The sequence below is a fragment of the Felis catus genome, chromosome A1 (genome assembly GCF_018350175.1).
Source record: "Felis catus isolate Fca126 chromosome A1, F.catus_Fca126_mat1.0, whole genome shotgun sequence".
NCBI classification, from domain to species: Eukaryota; Metazoa; Chordata; class Mammalia; order Carnivora; family Felidae; genus Felis; species Felis catus.
This window is the reverse complement of record NC_058368.1, coordinates 13,963,404-13,980,630: the sequence shown is the minus strand read 5'-3', so window position 1 is coordinate 13,980,630 and position 17,227 is coordinate 13,963,404. Positions and strand designations below refer to the sequence as shown.

The following is a 17,227-nucleotide window of genomic DNA, read 5'->3' as shown; positions in this document are numbered from 1 at the left end:
GGAAACAAGATTCAGGACTACTAGGATCAGCTTAAACTCCCTCAAGAAAAGTCTCTCTGTATTACCAAATCTGGAGGTTTAACACTTGACCTTTTAAAAGAGCTAATTATGTATAAATCCATAGTGCATGACACGTACATGTATACAAACTACTGTGAAGTCTGAATGTCCAGTCTAAAAACTTGTTCTGTATCTAAACCAAATACGGTTAGAGGGAAGAAGAACAAGAAAAGGAGGAGGAGGAAAAAAGGGAAGAAGAAGGGGAAAGACAGGGGAAGATGAAGAAAGGATGAGCAAAAGAGGAGGAGGAGGTAAAGGAGGACGGAGAGAATTTGGGGGAGAGGAAAAGGGAAGAGGAAGAATAAGACAGAACTGCTATTAAAGAAAAATTTCTGCAAATGTTCTTCAAACATAATTCCTCAGAACTATAATTAAAGTAACAGAAAGCTCATATAAGTTTGCCTTTGAATAATTTGAATAATATAACTTAAATTGTTTAATATTGTTTTCATAAAAGTGCTAAAAATTGAAAAGACACTGCATTATTCCTATATAACATATAGCAAATTTACACATTACATAGATTATTATACAAAATGACATAGCATGCAAAATTATATATGCTATACACCAAAATTTTAGGATCAGTATAAACATACAAGAATGCGTCTGTGGTTGGAATTCTAAGTAACTGTATCTTCCATTAAACCTGTGCAAAACCCTTTGTCAAAAGGTGCAAAATCTCGCTTAATGCTCACGGATAAAGCTCTGGTTCTCTACAATTCCAAAAATTAACTTAGTTTTGCAGGGTGTAATACTATGCTGAAAGAACAACAAGAAAAGCTGGTAAGCTTTTGATTTTAAATACATATCACATAGTAAGTAACAACCTAAATGACTTGATCTTTGTTGCCGTGACTGTCTTTCCTCTTCCAGCCACATGGAAAAGGTCTTTGGCATACTGCCCTGCAAAGAAGCACTGACCACGAGGCCTACGCGTTCTTTCTCATTTTATCAATAGTAATACCTCCTGTATTTTTACACCACTAGAAAATCAACTGCTCAACAGAAATTAGCTGTCCAGATAAATATAACCTACTCCTTCAGGAAACTCTTTTGGTTATTAAAGCATTATTTTATTTGTTCATCCAACATATATTATTGTCAGTTCAAAACTCTGTGGCAGGTAAATAAGGGAATACACAGATGAATCAAATACACAGCTTGATCTCAACAGTTACTAAATTATGCCCTTATAAATGAGTAATAAAGGTTTAAAACAAATAATTGTTATAAAAAATACTGAAATAGTATGCTATGAGAGAGATTATATCTGAGAGCAAGGCAAATCAAGGAAAGAGTCCATGGAAATCATGTTACGTAGAATGGAACCTAACGATAACGTGAGATTTGAAGACCTACAGCCACAAGTGAGGAGACATGTAAATGTTTTCATGCCAGAGATTGAACGATTGAAAAGGAAAAAAGTGAAACACACATGCTAGCTCCGTTTTGACACAATAAAGGGTATAAGCAAAGAGCTGAAAATAAAGCCCAAATCATGAGGGACTAGAGTAAAAATGTTAATTGAATAAATTAGTTGTTAGTAAGAAGCAAATGATTGGTTTGAGCAATGCAATAATATGACCAAGAATATAAATCAGATATTAGCGTGTGAAATCATCTGGGAGAGGAGAAGACAAAGGATCCAAAATAAAGAGAGAACAGTATGAAGAATTCAAGCAGCAGGTAAGGATTATTTTTTTTTTAAAGAAAGATACATTACAGAGATACAAAGTAAAGGACTGGAAAATTGAACTGGTAAAGATCAAAAAGGGGATGAAAAACAAAAGTGACTCAAGTCCCCACTCTCAGGAAGATGGCAGTTTCTTAATCTAAACAAGGGATTTAGAACATAATGGATATAGGACTGGAGATGCAAATTCGGTGTTAACATATTCTGAAGTTAAGAGGCCAAACAGACATTCCCATGGCAATATCTTTTGGTAGAGGAGAATATAAGACAAGAGCTTGGAGATAAGAATAAGAGTGGAAAGCTCTCATAAAACTGAATAAAAATTCCCAGAAAATATAAGCTCCACAAAAGCAGGAATGTGGTCTGTTTTGTTCACTGTCACATCTCTAGTGCCTACAACAGTGTCTGGAACTCAGGAAATATTCAGTAAGTATTTAAGAATGACATAGAATAAATCACAATGAGCTAGCAAGTGAGACACACACTGCAGGAGGTCAAGAGCCTCTTTTTATGTGAAAAGTTAGAAAAGTAAAAAGAAAATGCAGACAAGGGGAAGAGAAAAAAAAAGCATCATGAGTCATTAGAAAATCAGTAAGAGAATATTACAGAAGTCGTAACAAGCGAATTTTAAGACAGTGGGAATTGTAAATTGTGTGTTCCTCAATAGAAATATTTCCTTATACCTACCTTACGTGGTTGAAAATCGTATTTCACACAGTGCTGAAAACCTTTTCCTTTAGACTTCAGTGATGTAACTATTAGACAGTTGCCAACGAAGTGAGCAGAGTAGCCAACTCCTTTGCTCGTACGAAAACTGTAAAGAAAATAGGATTGTTTAACATTCTCTGATACAAAGAACCATATATCTAAAAAGCATTATAAAAATAATATAAAACATTACTTTAAAATAAAACTCATTTCAGGGCACCTGGCCCCAAATATAGAATAAACACTCATTTCGTGGCTCAGTCACGCATCCAACTCTTAGCTTCAGCTCTGAGTCATGGTCTCACAGTTTCGTGAGTTAGAGCACCACCTCAGGCTCTGGGCTGACATCACCTAGTCTGCTTGGGATTCTGTCTCTTCTCTCTCTGCCCCTCCCCTGCTCATGCTGTCTATCTCTCAAAAATAAACAAACTTTTTAAAAATCTGCATATAAAATAAAAACTCATTTTCCTATAGAGTCAGAAGGGGTATTATATGTACCAAATAAAGACTAAAACCTTTTAGATTTAGAACTAAAAGAAGTAATTTAAATTGAGAAAATAGAAAACTACAAAACCTATTGATATTTCAATGTAAAATATCACAAATACACAAAAACAAACTAATATAAAATCTTACCAAGTAGATTTCATTTACCTTCAAGGACCACCAAAATTAGCAAATACAGAAACCATTTACAAAGCTACTGTTTCAAAAACAACTTGCTCTCTAATTCTATTATATCTTTCAAAATAGCTTACAAATTAAAATTAAAAAAAAAAAAAGAGCCAAGTCTGATAAATGATGTAGGTAACTAAACACAGGAATACATTTTTAGTCAAAAGAAGAAAAAAGATGTATCTATGAAATAGTTACCTTCTTCTAAGGGGGCACACCTCCTAGCTGTAAATTGTACTCCTAGCACAAACTGTAAATGCTCTCCAAAATGATGGTCTTATTGAAATAAATGTATGATCTGCCAAATGACCATTCTGAAGTTCAACCCATTTATGTTTGGAGGTTCAGATTTTTGTTTAAAACTCTCTCATTACTACCCACATGTAATCTTTTGTAACAGAGCTGATAAGCTATTAATAGCTCACATTTTTCTATACTCATATTTCTGAACCAATGTACAAAAGCACTTAATTATTCTCATTAACCTATCTGATAGGTACTGTTATCATCCTCAATTTATTAAAGTTGAAAACACCAAAGCACAGGATCAATAAGTAAGTAGTGAAGATTAAGGCCTCAGACAGTCTTATTTCAGAGCACTGCAAATGTTAAATGAGGTAACACTTACATGTAAACACTTACAATGCCTAGTATATACTAAGGCAATCAATGAAAGCTTGATGTTCTTCTCACTACTGTGCATTATTGGCAAACTAAAATTTCCAAGCTATCAGTCCTTACAAGTCAACCTACTGTTGGGTTCATCAACCCATACTGTTAGTTATCTATCAAATAATTAATTTTATTATTTGATTGTATTTTCTTACATCATAGTTATTATTAACATTTTAAAGCATACCTTAATTATGCTCATAGAACAAGGACAGTAAAAAGGCAAAGTAAATAAAATCTGGCAGTACTCTCTTTTTTTTCCTCCCCCTTATCAGGGATTAGCATGTACACTAACAACCTCCCACAACTAATCGATATTGACTGATGTGTAGTGGACAGAGAAGGTTTGTAACCCTTAACTTTTAAACTGTAATTGGAAAAAAAGTAGTGAAGCAGGTTGCCTAGAATCAACAGCAAGAAATACATAAATAAAATAAATTTACGTAATTGTATCTTTATAGTTTTAACATATACAAATATAAACACACACACACACACACACACACACACACATCTTCTACTTAATATGTTGCCTTGGTACTCTTACGTATTTAAAATTTTTTTTTCAACGTTTATTTATTTTTTGGGGGGGGACAGAGAGAGACAGAGCATGAACGGGGGAGGGGCAGAGAGAGAGGGAGACACAGAATCGGAAACAGGCTCCAGGCTCCGAGCCATCAGCCCAGAGCCCGACGCGGGGCTCGAACTCACAGACCGCGAGATCGTGACCTGGCTGAAGTCGGACGCTCAACCGACTGCGCCACCTAGGCGCCCCACTCTTACGTATTTATAAAACTGAAATACTTAAGACAAAAGTGCTAAAATTAAATATATTACTTACCAATAAAGATAAGGTTTATCCTTATCAACATTAATGTTATTTAATGGATCCATACGAAACCAAGTATTTAGGGTGAAGCCATTCTGATAAGGCCACTTTGCAATAGGAGGCAATGCGATTGCCTACAAGGCAATGGAAAAAGATACAAAAGTATCAGTTACATAAAATGTGACAGTAACTAATTTCAAATATAACCTTTACAGATCAAAAAACAATGAAGGTATAAACATCAGAAAATCATGGACTTATCCCCTGCCAATGGCCTTAGCAACTTCTGTATCACCAGTTTCATCATTCAGTCTACCAGACCCTAAATTAGAACTTAAAGACTGCATTAAACTAAGAGATACAGGGAAGAATTTGAGCCAAGCTGCTCTTCAAGTTTCTAGACCCATTCTTTCCACCAGAAAAAAGACAGGTGGTCCAAGAGATCATTTGTTATTATCTCCATGGTAGCATGAAAGAGCCCTAAATCACATATAGTTGCAAACACTAGTGAACCAAAATACAATGGAAAAAAAAAAATCTCACAAGAGAAAACTCTAACCTTGAGTGATAATGAAATAATAATAGTCTTTAGTCTTGCTACCACTCATACCAAACACACACGTGAGAGACTCTAGAATAGCATTTTCCTCAATTTCACTGTGGACTTCCAATAATTCCATGGATAAATAAGGATCTCTATTATGGGCAATCTCTTCAACAAGACAGCTATACTGATAGACATTCTCTTAATTAAATTTAGTATATAACATCTAGAATAAATGCTTTAGGGACCTGAAATCTCTCAATTCTAGCCCCTACTACTATACTAACCAAAGCCTTCTATAAGCGCACATTGTATCACTAGCCTTTTTCTACTCTTTTGAACTAACTAACGCATACACCCTCCCTTAATCAATGCACAAAAGCTAACTTTGTATAGTACTGCCTTTGTGCAACCAGGCACATTTACATTCAAAGCATTTGTGCCTGATCGTAACACTTATTTCCTTCTAGTCCCATTGTGTTAATGGCATGTCTTTGGGGATACCTTTGTGATTATGGAGTCAAGCAGTCTTTACTCTTCCTCCCTATTTCCTTCTACAACATTCTGGTACCCACAATTGGATGTCCCTCACTGTGCCAAAATCTATATCCCTCACTGTCCCCTAGTCTAACAGACTCCAAAATCTGCATTCCTATTTTTTGTGATTTGCAAAAGAAATAATTCTGATGTGTAGATGGAATGCTTTCACTAAACTCACAAATAGAAAAATTCACTATTCTTAAGGAGATTCATGAAACATCATAATCATGAAAGACAAATCTAAATAAGTATATCCATAAAGGTCACAGAGCATATAAAATATCATCTTACATTTGTCATTCACCTTTATGTGAATCACTGTGTACAATTCCATTCCAAATTGCTCATATGAAGGCAGCATAGCTCATAGAAAGGCACCTCCACAGTATAAAATGTACTTTAGAAGGCCTAGTACATATGGTTATTTTAGAGGGAAAGCAAGCAGTGTCATTATTTTAGCGATCCAAAGACTGGTCCAGACAGTCAACAGTGATCCAAACAGCATGTACTCTCTAGTTACTATCACGCTCATCCAGAAGTAAATGATCAAAAACACTATAATGGTAATAAGGATTTTAAAATCAGCTCCTATCTGAATTTTTCAGCAGTTCAATAGCAGAGGTAACATACCCGGAAATAAGCCAATCTGTTGTTAAAAAACAAAAAAACAAAAACACTGCACTTAAAAGTCAGGAAAATTTTAGTTCAAGCTATGACTCTGCTTTTGACCCTGAACAATGTTACACTGTTGAGGCTGTTTCCTCAACAAATGTAACAACAATAATGTCATTTATCTTATATATAGCTTGTATGACTCCAATAAAAAACAGTTCCTTCTTTGCTTCCTCTTCTACAAAGAATATAGTCTTAACTGAAACTACTCTTTATGAAAATGAGTGATGCAAGGAAAACCAAGAAAAGAGTAACTGATAAGTGTTAAGTCCATCAACATCTCCTGAATGTGAACAAGTCAAACATATACTACTAACAGCATATAAGCAGAATCCCTTGTGTGTGTGTGCATGTATGTGTGTTTACATACAGATAGAAAATATTCATAGATTTGAGGTAAATGGTCAAGCGGCTAAAAACAGAATGAGGTGCAACGTTACTGAGGCAATTCAGATAATTTATTAAAACAAAGTTTTAACACTCTGTTTAGCTGTAAATAAGACAGCAATTGCTCATATTTCTGTCAAAACACCTTGCCCTTCTCTTACCCCTTAAAGTGAGATCTACTAGATGTCAGATCACTAACAATTTTATAAAATGTATTAAAATAGATCTACATATGTAAACAGAATTATTACATCTAAGATAACTGGTACTTTCTTACGGACAGTGACAGTTTTTCTCTGTCACAATCCACAATGTACGTTTGATATGTGTTCTACCCTAACAATCTGATATGTAAAATTATTAGCTTTCATCTGGAAAAAGATTTTTAACTTTCCTATTTTTGTTTCTCAATTTTTATTTTTCCTATTTTTGTTTCACAATTGTGTTAAGATTGGAAATTGTAACTCTAAAAAAAGGTTAGTAACGAAATATTAAGAGAAAATATGAAATTACAGGAACGGCTGATAAAATGGAAGACTACAAAGATGCTTATAATAAAAACCAAGGAGCAAAAAATATTTACATGATGTTTAACTTATATAGTCCTTAAATGACATATTATTTCATTACAGTCTCATAGTAACACTACTCCATGATAAAGTACTCGTGACTCACATGAAAGTAAGCCAAGAAACATTAAGAGACCAGTCCTCTACAGTAATGAAGTAGAGGATCCGGAAATCAAAACCAGTTCTTCTAGTCAAAACTTATACATATTCTCTACAATCCTACAATGTAGATAAGAACAATGAAATCAAGCAGATTGAGACAGTTCTTTGAAAAGAACAGCAAAATGGATAAACCTCCAGCTAGGACTGATCAGGAAAAAACCCCTCCAGTATCAAGAATGAAAGAGGAGATTAAGCAGATAAGAAGGGGATATAATGATAAGCTTAGGCCAATATATTCAACAACTTAGATTAACAGTACAAATTACTTGGAAGACACAAACTATAAAGCTCACTCAAAAGGAAATAGAAAAGCTCCCTGTATCCATTATAAAAATTAAATTCATAGTTTAAAACCTTCCCCAAACAGAACTTCAGACCTAGATGGCTACCATAGTGAATTCTAGCATACATTTAATAAGTAATATCAATTCTACATAAACTTCTTTAAAAAAAAGAAATTAACAGTTCCCATCTCATTTTATAAGAAATTACCCTATTACCAAAAGCAGAGAAAAATATTATAGGAAAAGAAAACTATACCCCCAAATCACTCATAAAAATAACTGCAAAGTTTCTTAGCAATACCTTAGCAAATCAAATCCAGTATTGTATTAAAAGGTTAAAACATAGTGACCAGGTAGCTTTTATCCCAGGAACACAAAGTTTGGCTTAACAATGAAATGTCAATCATTATATTTTACCACACTAGTAAGGATCAAGATGAAAAGCCATACGATTACTTCAATAAAATCAGAAAAAGCATTCAGCAAAGTTCAACACTAATTATCAACATATTGGCAATTAAAAAACTTCCGTTACATAGGAACAGAAAGGAATTTCCTCTACCTGAAAAAGGACATGTCTTAAAGCCTAATTACTAATACCATACTTAATGGTGAAATACTTAAAGCTTTCCCTACAGCTAGAATGAGTCAAGGATATTACTGTATTAAATACTGCACTAGAGTCCTAGCTAGTACAGTAATGCAACAAAATGAAATAAAAAGGTATACTGATTGTAAGCTAAAAAAATATTAATAATACTGGTTTTATTTACAAAAATATCTGTAAATAATCTTAAGGCATCTACTAAAAACCTGCTAGGACTAGAAAGTGAATTTAAGCAAGGTCTCAAGATATAAGGTCATTATAAAAAAATAAAATACCAATTTTATTTCTGTATGCTAGCAAAAATCAATATGGATATTTATGGATAAACTTAACAAAAGCTTTTTAAGACATGTGTGCTAAAAAATATAAAACACTGAAAAATCAAAGAAAACTAAAGTAAGAGTTATAATGTGTTTATGAATTGAAAGACTCAATATCTTCTCTCCAATTATTCTACAGATTTAACACAACACAATCTAAATCACAGTAAGCACTTTATAAAATTTGACAAGTTTATTCACACGCATGTAAATGCTATCTAGAGTAGTCAAAATTATTTTAAAATGAAGAACAAAGTTGGAGTACTTATATACAACCTGATTTCAAGAACTACTTACTATAAAGCTATGAAAATAAAAGACAAAAAGTCTGATTTGGGCATAAAAGCTGAAACAGAGGACAAAGGAACCAAACACAGAGTTCAGAAACAGATTTACACAAACATGGCCAGACAGTTTTCAAGAAAAGTGCCAAGAAAATTCGAAGTTAAAGGACTATTTAACAAATGGTTATGAAGAAATTCAATAATCATATGCAAAACAAACAAAACTTTAACTTCCAACCTTCCTCATAGCATATTTTTAAATGTTTATTTATTTACCTTGAAAGAGAAGGCACAAGTTGGGGGGGGGGAGCAAAGAAAGAGGAGAAACCCTCATATTATATTTTAAAAATTCACACAAAAAAGGATCCTAGACCTAAATATAAGAGCTAAAACAAAAGAACTCTCAGTAGAAAGCATAAAAAAAAAAAAAAAATGTTGTGACTCTGGTGTATACTGATTTCTTAGATTACAAAAGCATATGCCACAAAGAAAGAAAAGTTTAATTGAACTTCATCAAAATTAAAATCTGTTTAAGAAGTACTGGTAAGAAAATAAAAAGAAAAGCCACAGATTGGAAACAATATTTGACAAATACACATCTGACAAATTAACTTATACCTGAAATACATAACGAACTCTTAAGATAATAAAACAACCAATTTTTTTAACCAGAGATGTGAACACAAATATGACACAAGAAGATGTAAAAACAGCCAATAAACACATGAAAAAGTGCTCAATATCATCAAACATTAGGGCATACAAAATTAAGCCTTCAATGAGGTACCATTACATAATCATTTAAATGCCTCAAATTAAAAAGATGGACAATGTCCAGGGTGCAGATCAACTCAGATTCTCATACACTGTTGATGAGAATGCAAAATTTTCCACTATGGAAAACAATCTGCCTGAAAGCAATCTCATGAAATGAAACACGCACTTAGCATAAAACCCAGCAATTTCACTCATATGTTTACTTAAGAGATGAGAAAACATGCCTACAGATCTATGTTCAAATGTTCATAGCAGTTTTATTTACAAGAGTCAAAAACTAAAAACTCAAATGCCCATAAACTAGTGAATGGATAAACTGTAGTATATCCATAAAATGTAACACAAACCAGAATAAAAAGAAGAGAATAAACTTCTGGGAAGCTACAACATGGGCAACCTCAAAACCATTATGATAAGTGAAAGAAGCAGGACAGAAAAGATTACATACTGAATGATTTTATTTATATGAAATTCCAGAAAAGGCAAAATCATAAAAACACAAAATAAATCAGAAGTTGCAAGGGACAGGGCTGGGGAGAGGGGACTGGTTTCACACAGATACAAGGAATTGTGGGAAGTGATGGAATTGTTCAAAATCATGACTGTGGTGGTGATTATGCAACTTTACAACTCATCAAACCGTACTTTGAAATAAGGGAATTTTATTGGATGTAAATTATACTTTAACAGAGATGAATTAAAAATAAATAAAAATAAATATACATATTTAAAACTTACCGCAGCACTACAACCAGGGAAATTGAAAAAAGTATCAGGACCATGTCTTTGTGGCATCTGATTAAGAACTGATAACAATTTTACTGCATGTCTTGGCTGAGGAAACAAGAAAAGAAATGTCACTGCGCAAATTTAGCAAAATTACCTAATATATCATGTTAGACACTGGACTGTTTTCTAACTAGAGAGAAATTAATTTTAAATCATTTACTAAACTCTTTAAAGGGAACAGTTTCCATTACAAGTTCCAGTTTATAGCTCTCTAGAGACAAATTGTTGAACATTAAGTATTAATGCACTGATATTGAATACTTTTCCCTCTGACCACAGCTTACCCAGATTCCACTTTCTCCTCGAAGCATGCTGAACAAAAGCTTCAACTCCTTGACAGTGATGCTGTAGCTGGCAAGAACCCCCAACATATCAACTAGAAGATCTTTAAAGGAAAATAAAGTTATTCTGAACTCTAGTCGTGAGCTGCCATCTGTCAAGGTAATACACTTTTTGAAAGAGCAAAAGTTAGCAACTGTCATTTCTACATGTATATTCATCTAATTGTCCTCCAGAACTGCCATTCTAATTAAGAATTTTTAAGTTACCAGATAACTACAAACATGGTATTTGAATTTTAGGATTTTTTCCATCAGCGTTACCATTAAGTTTCCTTAGCAAATATATAAAATAGATTTTATAAATTCCCAGAATATACACACACATATACACTGACACACATACATACATTGGCTGTATGCAGGGAAAGGTAGACAAAAATATACAAAGGTGCAATGGTTTAACATTGTAAATTGATTATTTTCAAATAAAAAAGTGATAGTTGACCATATTTTCTTTTAGAATTATCTATGCTTAATAAAATATATTCTGGAAATATTCCTTGTCCCATTAACAATTTTGAGCACTTACTCCTTGCCTGGCATTATTCCAAGTGGTTTACAATTATTAAGTGCACAAATCCTCACAACAAGTCTATGAGGTAAGTACTAGTATTAGCCCCTTCCTAAAATGAGGAATGTGAGGCATAAATACCCTAATCACATTGCCCAAGAACACACTCTACTAAGTGGTAGGGTCAGGATTAAAACCTAGGCAATATGGCTCCAGGGCCCTCTCTGTTACCTACTAGTCTCTGAAAGTATAACTTAAATGCATTACTAGGGATATCCACTCTGTTCATGTGTTTACGTGCATATGAGAGATACACCAGCTCACCAGATAACAGAAAAATTATACATTTAATTTCCTGGCCTTGATTTCTTTCTCATCTCTAGACATTGTGAGTAGTTCTGCTATCTATCACTCTTTATAAGAAATTACACATCTAAATAACTATACTTCATTTTCTCAATTTCTAAAGCACTTCCTAAGGATCAAAGATACTATACAAGTTATTACAATCAATACACATACACATTCTAAATAATTCATCATCAATTAATTTAAAAAGTGAGTTAGGATAAACTTAAATAGTTACGGATATATAATATATATTATCCAATATCACAATACCTGGAATTTGAGACTTTAAAAAAATTTATTATGTATGTATTTCAAAATAGGAATTTAAGGTGGTTATTTTCATCAATAAATAATTGGCTAATCTTACTCAATGCCACAATAAGTAAGCAATCTTTATGATAAAATTGTGACAACTGATATGCCAACTTTTAAGAAATCTTTTAATACAATGTTTCATTACTCAATAAAAAAGTTTATGGTTACTGCATATTAGCCAGATGATCTCTTTCTAAGCAAAAATTCTAGATAGAAATCAAGCATTTATTAAAACCCCAGTTAATATGAAGCAGTTTTAAGCAATTAGCTGCAATGGCAAATTCATAGATTTCTTAAATATTTACCTATAAATACTTTTCTAAAAAATTAAAATCTTTCTCCCAAACTTTATCTCACCTCACCTCATATGTATGTCACAAAAAGTGATCTATTAAATTTTTGCTTAATGACATAATTATTAATATTTATTATTTATTATACATATAATCAAGCAGGTCAGTTTAATTTTGTTATTGCAGGTCTTCTTTTCTGGACAGATTTTTTAAAGATAAACAAGTGCTAAGACTATGAAATTCTCTTATCAGTTCAGTATAGATGTTTAACTACCTTCTGTCATACCTGTACATTAGTAAATGAAAAATGCCTCTTTGAACTTAACATGCTATAAATATTCAGAGTGAGAACTCAGTAATATTTTGTTGGTTATTAGCGCTTCTTTACTATGTTGTCTAAATTTTAATTTCTCTACTGAAAAGTAAGGTACAGGTAATTTTCTGACGTTAATTCAATGATTAAAATAACAAAAAGTGTCTAAGTTTTGTGTTATCAGAATTGCTACCATTGAGAAGCAAAGACAAGAGAATTAAGGAGCTTTTATAATAGAAAAATGACCATATGAACTTCTGCATGATAGTACTAGTCAAGATTACTATCATCTTGTATCTCAAAGCTCGTGAATTGTGCACGAGCAAACTACTATGTATATAATTGTGGCTCATTTTCTAAAGTGCACTTTATAAAGTGGTAGCCACTTTATTTCAAAAACAAACAAACAAAACTTCAGGGATTTAAACCCAGATATGAAGACCCAAAAATTGTATGATGTTCTACACATGTGTATATATATGCTTATGCAAATAAATTCCTATTAAAGAATGCCAGAATTTACAGAACGGTTTAAAGATGGTATGTATCATCATTAAAAAGATGTTCTAAATTTGAATTTCATTTTTCATCAAGTTAACCATCAGTAACCAATACAGAGAATGTTAAATCACTCTAAATAGAGATAGATGCCACCTTGAAAGCAATTAGAAATGATTGTAATATACTCTAAGAAAAAAAAATTTAATATTGTTTAAATTTAAAAAGCATTCATGTTTAACTTATCCTTCACTCCATTATTTCTTATTTACTGTTTTGTTCTACTAGTATTAAAATTAATTGTGCATAAATCAAAATAGTATACAGGATTTTCTGGTGTCTGAGCTACTTTTAAGGATCAGATATGATATTGTGAGGAGTCATACCAGCACTTTTAAGATTATGAAAACCCTTTTACATCAGAAGAAACTTATGCTAAAGATTCATGGCTTAAAAAAAAACCAGTATTTCAAGCTCTGAACTTATTTTTGGAGAATAATGTGGCTCTGTGACCATATTTCAAAACATTTCTACTGAAGTGCATCTAACACCAAAGAGAATGAACTTGGAGGGAGGTAAAGGATTGGCAATGAAAATTCATAGATTTCAAAGTTATTTGAAATAACGCATAACAATTCCATGCAATTTTTATGTTCTAGTCTATATCTTTTTAATACAAAATTTCTCTTAAAAAATTGGACACTTGCTAAAAATTCAACATGCTTATCCCAAGGCTATTAGTACCCCCTATTATAGTTCCACATAGGTCAAACTGAAGAGCACAGAGCTCGAAAAAGTTGAAGTGCTCATTACGCAGAATTGTAGTACATGTTGTGAATTTTCAGTTATGTAAAGGTTTAACTAAGTACTATGTAAAAAGGTACTGTTTATTTTCTTGATAGATTTCATAGTATTTATTCCACACTATTGAGATTCTAAAACCTAGAAAAGCAAAATTGGTAATTATGTTTGTCTAATACAAAAGAAAGTATCTTCCATTCTTCAAGTTTTCCCTTAATATACAAGGCAAACTTTCCATACACTTCTATTTATCTATTTTAAATCAAGTTAGCTTCAACAAATCTAATAACCAGTAGAATATAAAGAGAAGTACGTGAATCTTTATAAACATTTAAAGTATATTTTCCTGTCAGATAACCCCATACCTGCTATCATGTCATCTACAGCACTCATTTTCAGCAATACTTGTTCAATTAGCCCAACTTCTGTGCTAGTCTGTAAATTCCGAACACTTTTTCGTAAAATGGCTGTAAACATGCTCCATATTTCTGCTTGACATGTTACATCACAGTGCTCCAAAAGCTCTGTCATGCATGTTATACTCTCAGCATCCTGGATAATAAAGTTCATCTCCAAGTCAAATTCTCCACCAACCAGCTGAAAATGAACAAAAAGAAACAATAACTAATGATAACATGAGAGATCATTTACAACAATAAATTAAAAACAATAAAAGAATTCAACTAGCAGGAGAGCATAGCTACTCTAAAAAATTTGAAGTCTTCTAGTCTAAAACTAATTTTGATAAAAATGTGAAAGCCATAGATAAAGGTGCTGTAAGAATTAAAACTAGCAAAATCTTTTTTTTTTAATGGAAAAAGGCAATTTCAAATCTAGCAGAGCAAAATAGTGGATGACTACTGGGTAGGATTCATGACAAATTCCTATGAAAAAGAGAAAGAGTTTGGCCCCTGGGCTCCTGGGTGGCTCAGTCAGTTAAGCATTTGACTCTTGATTTCGGCTCAGGTCACAATCTCAAGGTCATGAGATCCAGCAGCCCCCCTCCCTGCACCTGCCCCCCCCAAGTCCCCACACCCAGTACAGGGCTATGTGCTGGGCATGGAGCCTGCCTAAGATTCTCTCTCCTCCTCTTCCTCTGCCCCTCCTTGCTAGTGCTTGCAAGTTCTCGTTCTCTCTCTCTCTCTCTCTCTCTCTCTCTCTCTCTCAAAAAAATAAAATAAAATAAAATAAAAAATAAAAGCCTGGCACTTAAAAGTGATACTCATTAGAAAATGAAGAATTCACTAGGGATAAATTTTAATACCTGAAATTTCTTTTGTGACAGTACTAGACTGACAAATAGATGTAACAGAAGAGAAACAAAAGGGCCTAATCTTCATGTATAGAAGCTACAGAAATATGAAACTGATACCAGCAAACTTATAGTTAATGTGAAAATGACAGAATCTATGTTAAAAAATACTTAAAAGAGGGATGCCTGGGTGGCTCAGTCCGTTAAGTGTCCAACTTCCACTCAGGTCATGATCTCATGGTTTTTAAGTCCGAGCCCACGTAGGGCTCTGTGTTGACAACTCAGTGCCTGGAGCCTGCTTAAGATTCTGTGTCTCCCTCTCTCTCTGCCCCTCCCCCACTCTCTCTTGCACATGCACACTCTCCCTCTCAAAAATAAACATTAAAAAAATTTTTTTAATGCTTGAAAGATATATACCTAGTATTTTATAATACTGTATTTGTAAAAATGTGAATTGATACACAAAGATGATTTAATAGCAATGTATTTGACTTGTGACATTATGTCAAAAATGAGTCAAAAGTACTACTGTCCCCCCTCAAATGCTACTTTAAGTGCAGTGATGGATAAATACACATATAATAAAGTATATGATGATACTCTTATTCTCCCTTAATCAATTCACATATGATGTATTAATTACATTGTTGTAAGTACCATTTTTAAAGAAAAACATTGATAAAATGGGTATGTTTCTGGTCTAAAGAATGGAAAATTTAGAAACAGCCATATACAAAATGCCTGACAAATCTGAAGTCATTCATTCATTAATAAATATCTTATTTACTGAAGACTAGAAATTACCATTCTAGGAACTAGGGATATATCTGTAGACAAGAAAAAACCCATGCATTAACAGTGTTAAGTTCCAGAAATAAAGATGTATATATGTACATATGCATGCATATTACATCTTATCTCCCCAAAAGTTGAAATTGGTTTATAAGTTACATAGAGCTTAAGAAGACATAAAATGTAAGTAGTTAAGTAAAAGAAGCAAAGGAAAAATAAGTTTAGGGGCAGGTAAGTACCAGAAATTAGAATCAAGAAGTAGAATGTTTTATCAAAGAAAAATATTCATTATAAGGGTGGATGATCACAGGCTATGAAATAAGATTAATAATAATAATAATAATAATAATAATAATACCACTGCCAGGTAACCTTACATACATCATTTAGTACTATTCATTCTAAGGGCTTTACATATGTTAAATAATTTAATTCTCCCAACAACGTATGAGAAAAAAGCTATTATTATCTTCATTTTACAGATAAAGAAAAATAGGCCAAGAAAATTTAATTTGGAAAAGATCACAGAACTAGTAAATACAGGATCCAGAATCAAAACCCTGGGATTTGAGGGGCTCCTGGGTGGCTCAGTTGGTTGAGCGACTGACTTCAGCTCAGGTCATGATCTCGCAGTTTATGAGTTCAAGCCCCACGTCGGGTTCTGTGCTGACAGCTCAGAGCCTGGAGCCTGCTTCGAATTCTGTGTCTCCCCCTGTCTCTACCCCTCCCCTGCTCACGCTCTGTGTCTATCTCTCAATAATAAATAAACATTAAAAAAAAATTAAAAAAAAAAAAAAACCTGGGATTTGATCCCAGGATCAGAATAATTCTGTCTTCATACAAGTCCATATAAGCAATAAAATCTCATTTAAGAATATTTTTAAAGTCTTTTGAAATTTAAGAATTTAAAAACAAAATTCTCAAATTTTAAAAGAATACATTATGTGTGTATTTTTCTCTGTAACAGCTCTAAAACTCAACTTTATGAGAAACTAGCCCTTATCCTAATTTCTGATTTTTTTTTTAAACAAACCTAGATATTCTCTCAGGTTAAAGGCTGGTTTTATTTCTGTGTATGAAACAACTTCAACTCCTCCTATTTGCCTTATTAACAAAAATAGCTACAAGAATAGTCAAGAGATTGTCTCCGAATTCAGACTTCCTGGATTCAGATTTTAGCTGTAT

General features: G+C 32.9%; 1 protein-coding gene across 11 annotated transcripts in view; it reads right to left on the bottom strand.

Annotated features, from left to right (window-relative positions):
* The window catches only part of NBEA (neurobeachin), a 684,640-nt gene that overhangs the window by 591,261 nt on the left and 76,152 nt on the right, over positions 1-17,227 (bottom strand). For all 11 annotated transcript variants that reach the window (XM_023250717.2, XM_023250724.2, XM_011286341.4 and 8 more), the window contains exons 2-6: positions 14,364-14,595; positions 10,860-10,960; positions 10,525-10,620; positions 4,653-4,774; positions 2,444-2,570 (exon numbers count right to left, since the gene is read on the bottom strand). In XM_023250717.2, coding sequence (XP_023106485.1) covers positions 2,444-2,570; positions 4,653-4,774; positions 10,525-10,620; positions 10,860-10,960; positions 14,364-14,595 — 678 coding nt within the window. The remainder of the gene's footprint in view (positions 1-2,443; positions 2,571-4,652; positions 4,775-10,524; positions 10,621-10,859; positions 10,961-14,363; positions 14,596-17,227) is intronic.